We start from the raw sequence: 14,461 nt of genomic DNA on the forward strand, positions 1-14,461 counted from the left end.
TTCGATATAACCCTGCTCGCTGATACAGACAAAATGTGATACTGAAGCTTTTCATTTATCTTCTTTTTTACTACCAACTTGGTATCGTTTCTTTTTGGCTTGAGTATATATAATAGGCATTAGTAGAGAGCATACTTTTACATTGCCGACCATTCTATCAATCCTATATGTTTATTTTGCGGAACAAGGCAATAACATCAAGAAATTGCCACAGATGACAAACATCTAATTTGTGATTGTCTGATAAGAGTCAAATAGCAAATACGCGCTTGCTGAAAATCCATAAGATATCAGAGAGACTTGTGTTGACCTGACATGCACTGTATTTATATATATATATGGTAAAAAACCGCAAAGAGACAATATAAAGTTATATTTGATTCTTTATTACATATTTACTCAGCCTTATGAATGTGTTTAAGATTATTCTTTAACTGCCGATAATGAACCATTTTTAAATTTCGCATTGAAATATTATTATTATTGAAATATTATTAAGTAAAAACCCGTATTGGTAAATTGACGGTTCATTTAGGATTTCTCCAGGAATACAACTGAAGGCTATCTGAAGTCGTGCAGTCACAGGAATGTCTCTTTACGATTCAGGCTTCACCACACATGTACCTGTGCACATTTCGCGACATTCATTTGTTACAAAGTTATGAACCAGCTGATGATGGCCAAAGATATCCCCATATATAAATCTTGGCTTGATTCCGACAAATGCGCGATTTGAGCTAGTTCCGAAAACGCAGCGACCTAGCGTTTCACATATGATCGACTGAGAGAACAAAGGGTCTAAGGGTGTAGTTGTTCTTGTGCAAAGAAGAAATTATGTTTTTTATTGTTTTCTTTGGTTGTACCCCTGCTCCAATTCAATGCAATTTGTTGCAAACGCCATCAAACTGAATTCTGTTAGATGATGTGGCTGACCTTTCCCCATCACATCAATGACATGAACATAAACGCTGCTTGAAGCATAACATGCGTTTATCTGTGCGTGTTTTCTTTAAAAACATTGTTTCGTTTCTTAAGACTTTAATTAACAATGATAGAAGTTGGAACATAGCAGGAATATGGGAATGAGGTTCTAATCTTTACAGCCCTTTTTGCCGATGAACTAGGGACGAAACCATATTAACATTACATGCGCAAATACAAGCACAAAAACACTTATTCACTTATTATGTGTTTATATAGACGTGTACAAATATTGGTTAGATTTTCTTAATCTAACACTTTGTCCGTGTGAACAATAATACAATGAAACCTACAGAGACAAACCCATAAGTCTAACATTAAAAAATAAACACTGTTAAAATAGGTTTGCAGTTTCTATTTGCTTCGAGTTGCTTATTCTCATATAACAAGAGCAATGCGCAATGTTTTTAGATTGTATGCACTATCCGTGAAATGAACGATGTTGAAATGTCACCATTCAGTGCTAGACATATGAAAATTATGATACCTCGTTAAATTGACAGATTGGTGATAAAATGCTATATGCAACCAAAAATAAATGCTCGAAAATCCGTGCAATTTTTGGTGAATGTTACGGTTTGAAGTAATTAACCTTCCTGTTATAGAAGGCAAGTATATCTTTGCCGGAGAGATGGGGAAAATCATTATGTATTGTCGACTTGTGCAATATTCTGTTTCGGAACTCGACTTTTGGACGTTCAATCGTCACTGTTACTATATTTACCAAATGCGGTTAGCTGGCAACATTGGTTGCCCTTGAAAAAAGGAGGGTCGGGAACATTGAAACACCTAGGACCGTGGTACCTTAGCTTATAGAAAACATTCTAATTCTGTCTCTAACGGTAATAATTACAACTATTTTAAACGCCAAAACAAAAAAGTGCACTCAAATAAGCATCTTATAAAACGGAAAGGAAACATTGACTGAATACTTGTGATTCTTCGATAATACTTTATATCAAAGACCTACAGTAATTAAACATTTTTTTTTCTTGTTCAAAACTGAAAGTAATTATATATGGTTTCAAAGATTCAAAGAGTTCTTGAAATTAAAAACATCCTGAACAATCCTATTAAAACACATGAACAATAATTACTCTCTTTTGCTTCAGGAAAACTCTAACAACGTCAGCATCAAATATGATTATTACGAATAACCTTTCGTTAGTTTTAATTACTTACGAAAGATCACATTACTAGTATTTTCATATGACTAGACGAATGCGTGTTTTATCAGCGAACTAGGATTGCTACATAGCGTAATATCTTACATGTAATGCTCTTGTAATATGATACATATAATCTCACGCTGGAGGTTTCAGTAGAGGGATACATATTTGGTATTGTACATTCGTCCGTGCATCCATCCATTCGTCCCAATCAATTATTACGTAACTTATAGACATACATTTATCTAACTTACTTGAAGTATGTTAAACCATAGTTCGGTTTTGCGGGCTTAATAATCGTCTAAAGTGGATAAAGCCCCTGTTACATACAAACTGCGATTCATTGTCGTACAATTTTAGAGGGGCTAGTACACAGGAGATTAGCGTTTGTGTTGGCGATATGTAAATTGCGTAAAAGCGTTCACATAAACTAAACTTACTCAAATTCTACAAGGCGATAACAAATGTTCTTTGTTTCCTTTTACCTTACATTTTTTTTCTCATAACCTCCTTAAACATGAGTATTTGTTTGGTGAACATGTTACTGTTTGAGCATTTTAAATTTAAACTTTTTTCAAATCGAGATACATCCAGATTTAAGTCTGTCTGGTACAGAATCCCGGTTCTGAATAAAAACAGTAAAAAGAGGACAATTAATAACATTTACCTTACCCGATTTGGTTGCATCCCCTCATTATGTGAACTGATATGCACCCCATGGTGTTTACGGACCAAATGTCTCACGATATTGTTTGTTTATCTTTTTTTGCATTTTGGAAAAAAACAAACCCAAAAAATAATACTTGAAAGCAATATCTTGCAAAGAAGCATATTTTGACTACAACATTGATTTCGAAGGCATGGATAAACATCAACATCAAAACAACATAAGCCAATAGTATAATCAAGCATAATGGACAAGTCAAGAAGCAAATATCAATATGATTATAATTGATGATGGTTTATGTAAATGTGATGTCCAGTTTGATGCCGAAAGTTGAAAAAACTACATGTCAATCACGAGTGTCCATCTATCATGTACATCTCGCCGAACGTGTTAGACAATAATTGCATTGAATAATGCGAGTTCAGCTGACAAAAAACCCCAGAGTGTAACATGTCGCAAGTAATAAGGCATGCATTGCTAAAGTCGGTCTTGTATTGATGTTATATTGTTTTTGCCTATAATTAGCCAGAATCAGATGTGCACACAATATCAGACAGTGAATAGTTCGCTGCAATTTATTTTTGATGCTTCTGGCAAATTATTCGTGAAGTAGATAGATTAACTGAATTGATGGCGAATAAAATAGTATGAAGAAAGCTGACATATCATCTGTTAAGGGAAATGACAACTTTCCCTTCATATTTGTTAGCCAAATATATATTCAACAAAATTGAGACAGTTAGGAGAAAACGGATATGGTTTCTGTATCAAAGATGTGTGTTTGCCTTTAAAATGGCGAACTACTTTAAACCATAACACCCGTATACGTGAGCGTACATACAATTTGTATACAGTGGTATAGACACACTGAATGTTTTGTTTACATATGTTCATATTCGAAATACCCAACATTTATGCTCGTTAGTAAGAGGCGTGACTTCATTGTGAAATCAACCAGTCTATTACTTACTTGCAATTAACAATTAAATTGATACGCCACACGTTAACCTGTGTATTCATATAATGATAAAAAGGGTATATGAGCAACCAAATGAATATCATATGTGAAGTCCATTAATACAATAAACACTACAGGGGCATTCCCTAAACAAAACAAAAATGTTTAACATTTAATACATGGAGTTCGCAAGATCGTTTAATTTCCCCAAATGTATTAGGCCAAATAAAAAATAGGTGTGTTTCAGGCAACACTGCCAAAAAAAATAGGGTAGGTAGGTCGGAATATTTTATTTATTTTTTTAATATTTATTTTTTTTTTGATATATTGATTTCAGTAACTGTTGACTCAGAAAGTACCAAAAATAAAAGTCATCAATTGTCAGGTTTATCAGTAGTTTTTAAACATGTTACATGCTTCAAAGGAAACATTCTTTATTTGTCTGGTTAAATACTTTGACAATGATGGTTGGATTTCAACTAAGTTATGGTACACCACTCTGCTATTATTTAAGACTTTCCAGGAACGGTTTTACTTTTCTTTATGCACCCGTTTGCTTTCAATCACCCTCTGTAGAATACTAACCTCCCTGTAACATAATCACATGAAGAGTGGGACAGCAAATTTACCATATAAGCCATCAGCCAAGGAAACCTCAATGCTGTCAAGAGGACCTGGGGGTTCAGGTTTGAAGAACAAGTAACATGCAGGTTTTATTGCCAAAACTGCACACTTTAGTCTGACATATCAATCCGAAAGTCAGTATCTGACACATTTGTATCTGACAAGAAAATATAGTTCTAGATTTGAAATATACCTGCCACACAAGTACAAACGTAATTCACCTTCAGAGTTCGGACAATCTATAAATTCGGACATCCATTATTATTTTCAAAAATAATTTATTTTAGGTACCTAATTTTCGGACACCCAAAGGACATCGACTGAACTTTTACAGTTACTAAGTCTCACAGACAAAAAATATTGATCTTTATCGTTACAATGCCTGGCTAGATTACCTAACCGTACACATCACTGTGATAAGTTGTTGGTTACTACCCATCCTAAACGATTTATTGCCTGGTGAAAAGGATGTGTGATATATTTAATGGAGGATTAAAGAAACAACAAGGGCAATGCAGAGATTAAGAATACACAGACATGACATGTTTTTAAAACGATCCGCCAATAAACTTTGAAACTTGTATCACACTTTTAATATAGACTTTATGAAGCAATAATCGTACAGTAATACTCATTGAAACATCAATAAAACAATAAAGTCAACACATTCAATGATACAGGTAACTATTAAATGTGATGAATTAAAGTTATAAATGCAATACTTAAGTTACAATAAAACACACCACCCAGACACATTAATCCTGCATAACAATAGCCATGCTCTCCATGAGATCCTCGTCGGTATAACTGAGTTATGTGACGTCACACAATGTGACTGTTTGATCTGAAGCCGATAAAAGGTGTTTATTCATTTCAATGCATGTATAAAATGGTGTTGAATGGGATTTTAATTATCTTGATGAAGGAGCCACAGTGACTTATAGGCGTAATAACCATTGATAACTACGGATAAATTAAAAAGTGGTTAAAATGCAGACATGAAGAAAAAAGGCAGGTTTACCATACATGTAAATAAAATGTAAAAATGGTTATTTTCTATGAATTCGTAGAGCGAAAAATTAATTATTTTAAGGTGTCCGAACTCTAAGGTGAAGTACGGTAAATACATTCAGAAATCCAACTCTAATAATGTCAATTTTACGTACATACATTTCGTTACAAATGCTTTTCGTACCCAAATCACATTTTTTTCAGGGGAAAAATAGGTTAGGGTCGGCGGGAAAAAATAGGGTCGGTCGGGTAACCTGAAACAGACCTATTTTTTTTATTTGGCCTTACTCAAAATGCTCCTTTGAAGGCCTAATTCAATCTGATAACACCATCATGTTGTGTGCACATTATATTCCATTGAAATAGTATTGATAAAAAAAAGGATCATAAATACCTGCGGTATTTTGAAGAGTTTCAGAAGGTTAGCCACCTGGATTGAGGTGACGCTAGAGGGCGCCCCAATGACCCCGGGAATGACTTTTGGACTGAGGTCCGGAAGTGATCCGTCATCGCAGGTGTAATCTGAGCCTCCAATACTCGCAATGGAACCTGCGAGGAGATCAAATAATTGTTTTATAGTTTGTAGTTTGAATGGATGGCACATGTGCCTTCCAATGACACATGGAACTACATTAAACTCAATGAATAACAGTGTGTCTTCTTTGTATAAATGATCATTTGTATCAGGCGAGATAACGCTCCATCGACCCCGGGAATGAACTTTTTGTCCGAGGACCAAAACTGATACGTCATAAAAAGTGTGATCTGAACCCAAAACAATAGTAATGGAAATTTCAATGAACAATTAAGTATAAAGGACGATTAAGATATATTAAAATGCACAGTTAGCGTCTGTGGAAGTCAACAGCGAATAATTGCAACGTTGTTTACCATTGATCAAATTTACCATTTATCAAATGATGTCGTGCTTCTCCAAACAGAATGCAACAGTATATTAAAAATATGTTATGAAACTGACCGGTTCATGCAAAATGAGCATAAGGTTTCTCTATACAATCTATTTGGTCAATGCAGGGTGTTATGGTATTTATTCTTTGCGTTATGATTCACAAATACGGTTGTTGTTTTTTGTTTGCATTTTTTTACGGTTTAAATAATTTATATAATCTTACCATCGTGAATGTTATGTTGACTGTTTTCGTAGGAACAAAACAATCGTGACTAATTCAACTTCTAAAAACGAAAACGTGGAAACCCCATACCCTAAAGCGTATAACTTCCATATAGAAGACAAATTGTGTTCATACCTTTAAGTTATGTTGTTTATAGGGAAACAACTCACCTTAATGTCACCGGCTACATACAATCAGTGTTATGTATGGAAATGCACAAAGAAATCCCGTAAGATATTGTTTATGTACGCAGTATATTACAGATGTAAATTTCGATTTGACTGCAATTTGTAACAAAAACTCAAGGGGGTTTTGACACTCTGATTAACGAACGTATCTGTCACTCAAAAAGAAATCCGATCCAACCCAAGAGATTGCCTAGACGCCGTTACATCCCTTGTTCCTCATTAATCATTCTTGTCCTCAGACTGACCAGTAATAACATAACATACAGCGGTGTTTGATGATTTATTCTCCTCTAGTTTTTTTTTATTAGTGTTCTTTTTTTATACATTTAATGTATAAAAGAAAGAGCACTAATAATAAATAGCTTAGGAATTATTAAGGCAATATAGCATGTATACTAGTATTTTAAATGACAAGAATTTAACTTTAAACCTCAAAGGTTTTCGACAAAACGGCAATATTGGACATTTAACTGACTTAACATTGTACAAAAATAGTGCCGAAATATAAATATGTTCAACACAATAACATGTAATATTTTAAAGAGTACATGTTATAGAAAGACCATTAAGATAAACATAATAAAATATTAAAAGCAGGCAAATCATTACGATATTCCGGTCTAGTTAACATAGCATGTTGAAATATTTTTAATTTGCACATGACCTTATCTTAGTAAACATTTAAATAGTCCTGCATGATGCATTATAATATTTCGGTCTGAAATTATGATCAAATGAGCAACATAAAATAAAGTAATATTCGGATTCGACTACTATCAAATCAAAATCATTTACTAGCATTTCTCTCAATATTTCAATATAATTAAATCAGTTTCGATTTCCAAAGATTAAAAACACAAACGCAATCTGGACAGTTCTATAAATACTTTTAATATTATCAAGATATTTCTTTTCAAGCAGTCTGTGAAAATATGATATTGGTTGACTAGCTGTATTTGTGACCCTCTCCTGTGTATATTGATCAAATAATATTTGTTTAAACAGCGGTAAGTGATTGACATTACCAAAACAGTGAAATCACTGAATCCAATGTAATCTAATAAGATGATTAGGGCAATAGACCGTGTATTATTTATAATAAAATACACATTGTATAACTGTTCTATGGGTCAGATTTTACTCAGATGATGAATACCTCAATTATTACACAGCCTTATATAAAAGTGAAGTTTTTTCTTAAGTTGAAGTTCAATATTTACCTAAAATATGGCGAAAATGACCATTAATGAATCTAAGGAAGGAAGGAAATCGAGTCCTATAACACTCTGACACAAATGTGAATCCCAACCATAAATGTGCTCATTCATTGCGGAGAAATGACCATCGACCAAATAAAGGTTCTAGAAGGTGAATGTCATATATGTCCGGCCCCTTAAGAACGACCTTCTGTATTACAAGCACCATTAAGGCTCGTATAATGGTATTATTAGGGTGTAAATAAGTAAATCATATTATTATATGTTAGGTATTAAAAAGAAATAACCCATATGTGTATATTTAGCATTATCTGTTTGAAATCATTATAATTCCATTTTGTTCATTCGATATTGCGTATGTATTTGCATGTGTTTATCTCTTGTTTTATTTGTGCGTAACAATAAACTGTATATGTTAAAATGTGTTTTATATGATTACCCTTTCTTACCTTTTCTGTGTTATACTTTTCTATTTTGTACTGTTATATACAAAAATACACAATATGGGTATATCAGAAATTCGGGGCTGTATATATCAATGACAGTCAACGACAGTTTCAAATACCACTTCCTAAAATTCTAAATCTTAGTTGATACATTCATAAGACACTTTCCACGTGCTGTCGCATATGTCAATCTTTTTAACAACGTCTTAAATAATGCGTGCGTGCGTGCGTGCGTGCGTTCGTGCGTGCGTGCGTGTGTGTGTGCAGTGCGTGCGTGTAGTACGTGCCGTCAATGCGTACATTCGTGCGTGCGTGACTATTGGCACTGTTATATCACTATAATATATCGGGTTAATTTAACCAAGCAGACACTCACAAAAATCAAAGATTTTATGTTGTGAGGCTAACTGTTAATACATTGAATATGTCAATAAAGACTGATTAGGCACTCAATATCAGACGGCATTGTCGGCCTCAGCAACGGTGGTATTTTCCATTCTTGGGAGGAAATGAATGTGGTAATTTATATCGTTGACAGTCCTCGCAAGCATTACCTAACAGTAAAATGATTTATTCTTAAGACAAAGGTCATATTGTCTGCATGTTCACTAGCGGAATCAGGGCGGGGCAGGCGGATTTTCTTTGGGGAGAGCCCCATAACCCTCATGCCAAAACTTTGAGATATTTCTTCAGCCAAAGGACATATTGTCTTCAGTTTAACACAAATGTTAATGTTACGTTTTTAAAACTGATATTGTGCCTATGTTACATACATTCGCTAGAATGCTAGTCGAGTACGTTAACATTTCATTACGACACGTTTGTAATTTCAATAATCGATCATGTAATAAACGGTTTTCATGTGGGTGTTTGAATTTTGGTGAATTTTGGTGTGGGACAATGACACTCGAGGACTTTTCAACTTTTCTGCTCACAAATTTTACGTACATCGGTTCTGACGAATGCATCAAAAGTTGTTTCATAGAGTATATTTTATTTATATTTTTTTCGTAAATGCTTACTTGTGTCAGAAGTAAAAGTTACATATACGTGGTGTTGTTTCATAAAAAATATTTTATTATCATAATTTTATCGACCAATTTAACGTGAGATACGTTAACGTGCGAAAACTATTATGGAGAGATAGACAGACGGTTAGATCAGCATTTGAAGATAAATGCAGAATGGTAAATCATTTTGCTTTCTGCTATGCTAGTTTACAGAAGACATAATAAATAAACCCATACATGTCTGCAATATATATTTGTAATATGTTTATAATGATAATATATAGGAACTCATTAATCTAAGTAGTAAGGATTTCAGACATGCTGGCACATCCTCTGTGATATAAATTGTATCGTTATTTATAATTACTTTCTTAATTACAAGGTACTGTTTGCTGTCTGGCTTTACGAGTGATATTAATGGTTTCAGCGTCAGAACATTTGTTTTGAACAAAACAACAGGAAATATATAATTCATATTTTCAGTATTTTACTTAAAGGTTATATACTCTCACCTTAGCGAACATAGATATCCCCTATCAGCTAAACACAACATCACTGTCTATTAAGTCTACCATGAGACCGTTCGTTGGGGGGGGGGAGGATTTCTGTCCAGCTCTGGTCACATGACGGGAAACACTTTTTCCGAATGCAAAGTTAATTTATTTGCCATTGAGTGACCACACAAGCAATATTTTCATAAGCAACGTTAAAGGTGAATGTCCCTTTCTGTGAGCACAAGTGTAATCATATTTGATCTGACACCGAAAATTAATTAGTTGTCCGTCTATATATTCAGTGCAGATATAAACAGTGATACTGAATAACGTCTCCGTGCAAATAAATGGTTGTTGCACCCACTTTCTGAGATATTGAAATTATACACAATGAACATGAAGCTGTTTCGTAAAAGATTGCCAAGTTGAGCGTGTATACATTCTGTGCTTTTATTGAATTATCGTTGAAATTAACGCCACGTGAAATATTGAACTGTAAAAGCTCTTTTCACTGGTTGTTCGGGCAAAGACCTGTGAAAAGGTAAGCCAAAGCAAAACTCGTCCAAAGACTCTGGTGGCGCTTTTTAATATGAACCGGTCTGATATGAGACGAAAACGAAGAAAACAGTACAATATGGTCTAATAACAGGATAGTTGACAAAGGAGTATTTGTTGTCCACTATGGATGAATGAACCGGTGCTGTATTTTTCTATATTAATGGCTAGTATAACTATAACTGAGAATGAACTCTTATCATAGTTGTTCAAGTTGTAGCGATAGAAAAAAAGAGTTCAGTCTAATAAGTCATACCTGAGATATCATTTACACTTAAGCCAGCACTAAATGCGTTTCTTTAACTGTACAGCGAAAGCGTAAGTATGTCAGAATCAGTGGAATTATAGTTTGGTAGGTTCCCTGTTTAAAACATCCAGTTGATTTTGCTATAATATATCGTCATGGTATAAACAAAACACCGAAAAGCATAAAATATCAACCGGATGTGTTATAGGTTTTTAAAATATTTTTATTGTAAATTTAAAAAACTTAGTTAGACACGAGGGACCGATTAGAAAATAAATTCACAAAAAGACGCTCCCTTATTTATCATTTAACAGCGTTGTAATAACAGTCAGTATTCAAAATGTAATATTATGTCCCCAGGGTATGGGAGTTTACTGACTTAACTTGTGTGGCATTTTTGTAATTTAAAATAAAATCCTCTTCATTTTCGTATACTTCACAGCACTTTTCACAGAAAGGTTAACAAAATGCTCTGAAACATTCATTGACATGATCACAATTAAATATTGGCGTTTCAAATATTAGTAATGATATTTTAGACGAAATATTAAAGGTCAGCGGTTTCGAAGTTCATGTTGTTGGAAAATTAATGACTGATTTTCTCTGATATATATATAGACGTTGATAATTCCTGGATTCGTATTAATAAACGTGGTCGCCTGGGAGCATGCTGTTTTCTGTATGATTGCTATGTTCCGTATATCAAAAAGATCTTTGTATTAGAAACTGACGGACCATTCTGAAACTATTTCACAGAAATAAAGATTACATCGAACATCTACCAAAAGTATTTTTTTATAAATTCGTATAAACAGTTGGCCACCTAGAAGTAGGTCTGATGTAAACATTTAATTATAGTAGAATAGTACATATTTGGCAGAAATCAACTTGAAAAAAAAATGAAATGTTGTTGTTTCTGTAACAATCTATTCAAATTGTTGAAGCCATTACGATTAAAGCGAACACGCCTGTTTTCCATGCAATTCTAATAAATAGTCATTGTTTTTAATTTATCAAATATACCATTGATTGAATCATCCTTTTGAAAATCTAAGGACCAGTTTTTAGAAGTTATTGCAGAAAATGTTTCATCGGTCGACTGTCCACCAACTACCCTTGTACAAGCCAATGCGTCTCACGTGGTTCGTCTATTAAAATTGCCACAACGGACGTGGAATGTTTTCAATATTTGTGTATGTCTTTGTAATAAATGGATAACCCATTTCATGTAGCTCTACCACTTTTGAAAATAAATCCAATTTTTAGTAATTATTTTTACCACATAAGTGAAAGTATCAAGTTGGTCGAATGCTCCACAATCAGAGCTAACCATCAGGTAAAAACAAAGTGTAAAAGAAACATGATCAAAAACATTCGTTCGGTTCCGTAAACTGAGGTATAAGATTAACATAACATAACATTTTTTGTTATGTTATGTTACAAGATTAACATTAAACCGTAGCGTTTTTAAGATTTAAAACGGTCTTCAATAAGTAACTCGCTTAATTGTTTAGAATTTAATTATCACCGTAAAACAGAAAAGATGTCGAAATTTTAGTCCCCGCCTGTTAGACACTGGTTCAATTCAAGACAATTGGGCATATTTTTGTCATTTTTTTAAACCATATAATAAGAGTTTTACGAAATATGTTCTAACTATTAGTTGGATAGTTTATAAATGTCAAAGTTTCGATCCGCCATTAATAGAATGTCATCTAGTTCACATAGGTGACCACTACAACTTTCCATTTAAATGTATTTTCTCTTCTTAAGGCATCAATTACTGGTTCCCATTACGCCTCTGTATGCTGGAAAGGCCATTTTGGCTAATTCAATTACTGAAACGTTATTTTAGTCTCGCACAAGTTTCAATTAGAAATGGATTTCACCTTTAACGTACACATACGTCAAAGTGTATTTGAATGTTAAACCGGGTTAAGAAGAAAAGACAAAATAATTAAATGGGATAACGGATGTGTTTTCATTTGGAGGAACACGAAAGAATATAGAATCACAAAACAGATATACAAATTAAGAGTAATTCAAGTGAATCTGCGAGTCAAATAAGTTTTTGCAGTTGTATTTGTTTTTAAATTTAAGTTGATTTATTTCGGAGAAAAAAGCGAAGAAAAACAACAACATACATTCTGCATATGTTATTGGTTATTTCTGGTGCATTTTTAGATTGACAGAATACTCCAGAGACAATTTTCACCTGAATACCTTACAATACGTATTGTTAGTTGTTGACATAAAAATACATGAAGAATTAGTTTTGATTTATTGTGAATTTCACCACAATGCTAGTTTGTTCAATGCTTATGGCAATGTATTAAATGTATTTTCCAATGAAGCATTCACTTTACTTGTGAATACAACCATGTTTTGTATAGCCCATAGTATACCAGAAACAATATAACAAGAAATACTGAAATTGTTTGCGGATTATTTTATAAACGTGGTGGCCCACACTTAATCCATACGTATCATCACATATAATTTCTATTTACGAAATCTATCGACCTTCTCTTGTTTGATATTTAGAAAAAAGGCTTCCACAATAATTATTACGGTTCTGCATATTCTCGACACAGAAGTTATTTTTATTATTTAGTTGTACAGCTTAATTTTGCAAATAAATAATTGCTCAACGGTATAAATTAAGCTACATGAATAGAATTTTGAACAAATATATGTCATATGTACAATAAAAAGAACAAGTGGGGCAATATATGACAAGCAAGGAAAATGACTTTGAATTTGCAATATAAAAATGCAAAAAAGGGTACATGTGAAACCGTGGTCGTTGTCATCATATAAATGATAAGACATAACGTCCATGGTTGTTGTCAGGATATAAATGATAAGACATAACGCCCATGGTTATTGTCAGGATATGAATGATAAGACATACCGTCCATGGTTATTGTCAGGATATGAATGATAAGACATAACGTCCATGGTTGTTGTCAGGATATGCGTGACGAGACATAACGTCCATGGTTGTTGTCAGGATATGAATGATAAGACATAACGTCCATGGTTGTTGTCAGGATATGCGTGACGAGACATAACGTCCATGGTTGTTGTCAGGATATGAATGATAAGACATAACGTCCATGGTTGTTGTCAGGATATGGATGATAAGACATAACGTCCATGGTTGTTGTCAGGATATGGATGATGAGACATAACGTCCATGGTTGTTGTCAGGATATAAATGATAAGACATACCGTCCATGGTTGTTGTCAGGATATGAATGATGAGACATAACGTCCATGGTTGTTGTCAGGATATGAATTATAAGACATAACGTCCATGATTGTTGTCAGGATATGAATGATGAGAAATAACGTCCATAATTGTTGTCAGGATATGAATGATGAGACATAACGCCCATGGTTGTTGTCAGGATATGAATAATAAGACATAACGTCCATGGTTGTTGTCAGGATATGAATGATGAGCCATAACGTACATGGTTGTTGTCAGGATATGCATGACGAGACATAACGTCCATGGTTGTTGTCAGGATATGAATGATAAGACATACCGTCCATGATTGTTGTCAGGAGATGAATGACGAGACATAACGTCCACGGTTGTTGTCAGGATATGCATGATAAGACATACCGTTCATGGTTGTTGTCAGGATATGAGTGACGAGACATAACGTCCATGGTTGTTGTCAGGATATGAATGAATAGACATAACGTCCATGATTTTTGCAAGGATATGAATGATGAGACATAAAGCCCAT

At 33.8% G+C, this 14,461-nt stretch overlaps 1 protein-coding gene across 1 annotated transcript in view; it reads right to left on the minus strand.

Annotated features, from left to right (window-relative positions):
- LOC128246299 (metabotropic glutamate receptor 3-like) overlaps positions 1 to 14,461 on the minus strand; it is a 61,763-nt gene that overhangs the window by 41,714 nt on the left and 5,588 nt on the right. Inside the window, 1 exon segment of the mRNA XM_052964491.1 lies at positions 5,805 to 5,959. Coding sequence (XP_052820451.1) covers positions 5,805 to 5,959 — 155 coding nt within the window.

The sequence above is a fragment of the Mya arenaria genome, chromosome 9 (assembly GCF_026914265.1).
Source record: "Mya arenaria isolate MELC-2E11 chromosome 9, ASM2691426v1".
NCBI lineage: Eukaryota > Metazoa > Mollusca > Bivalvia > Myida > Myidae > Mya > Mya arenaria.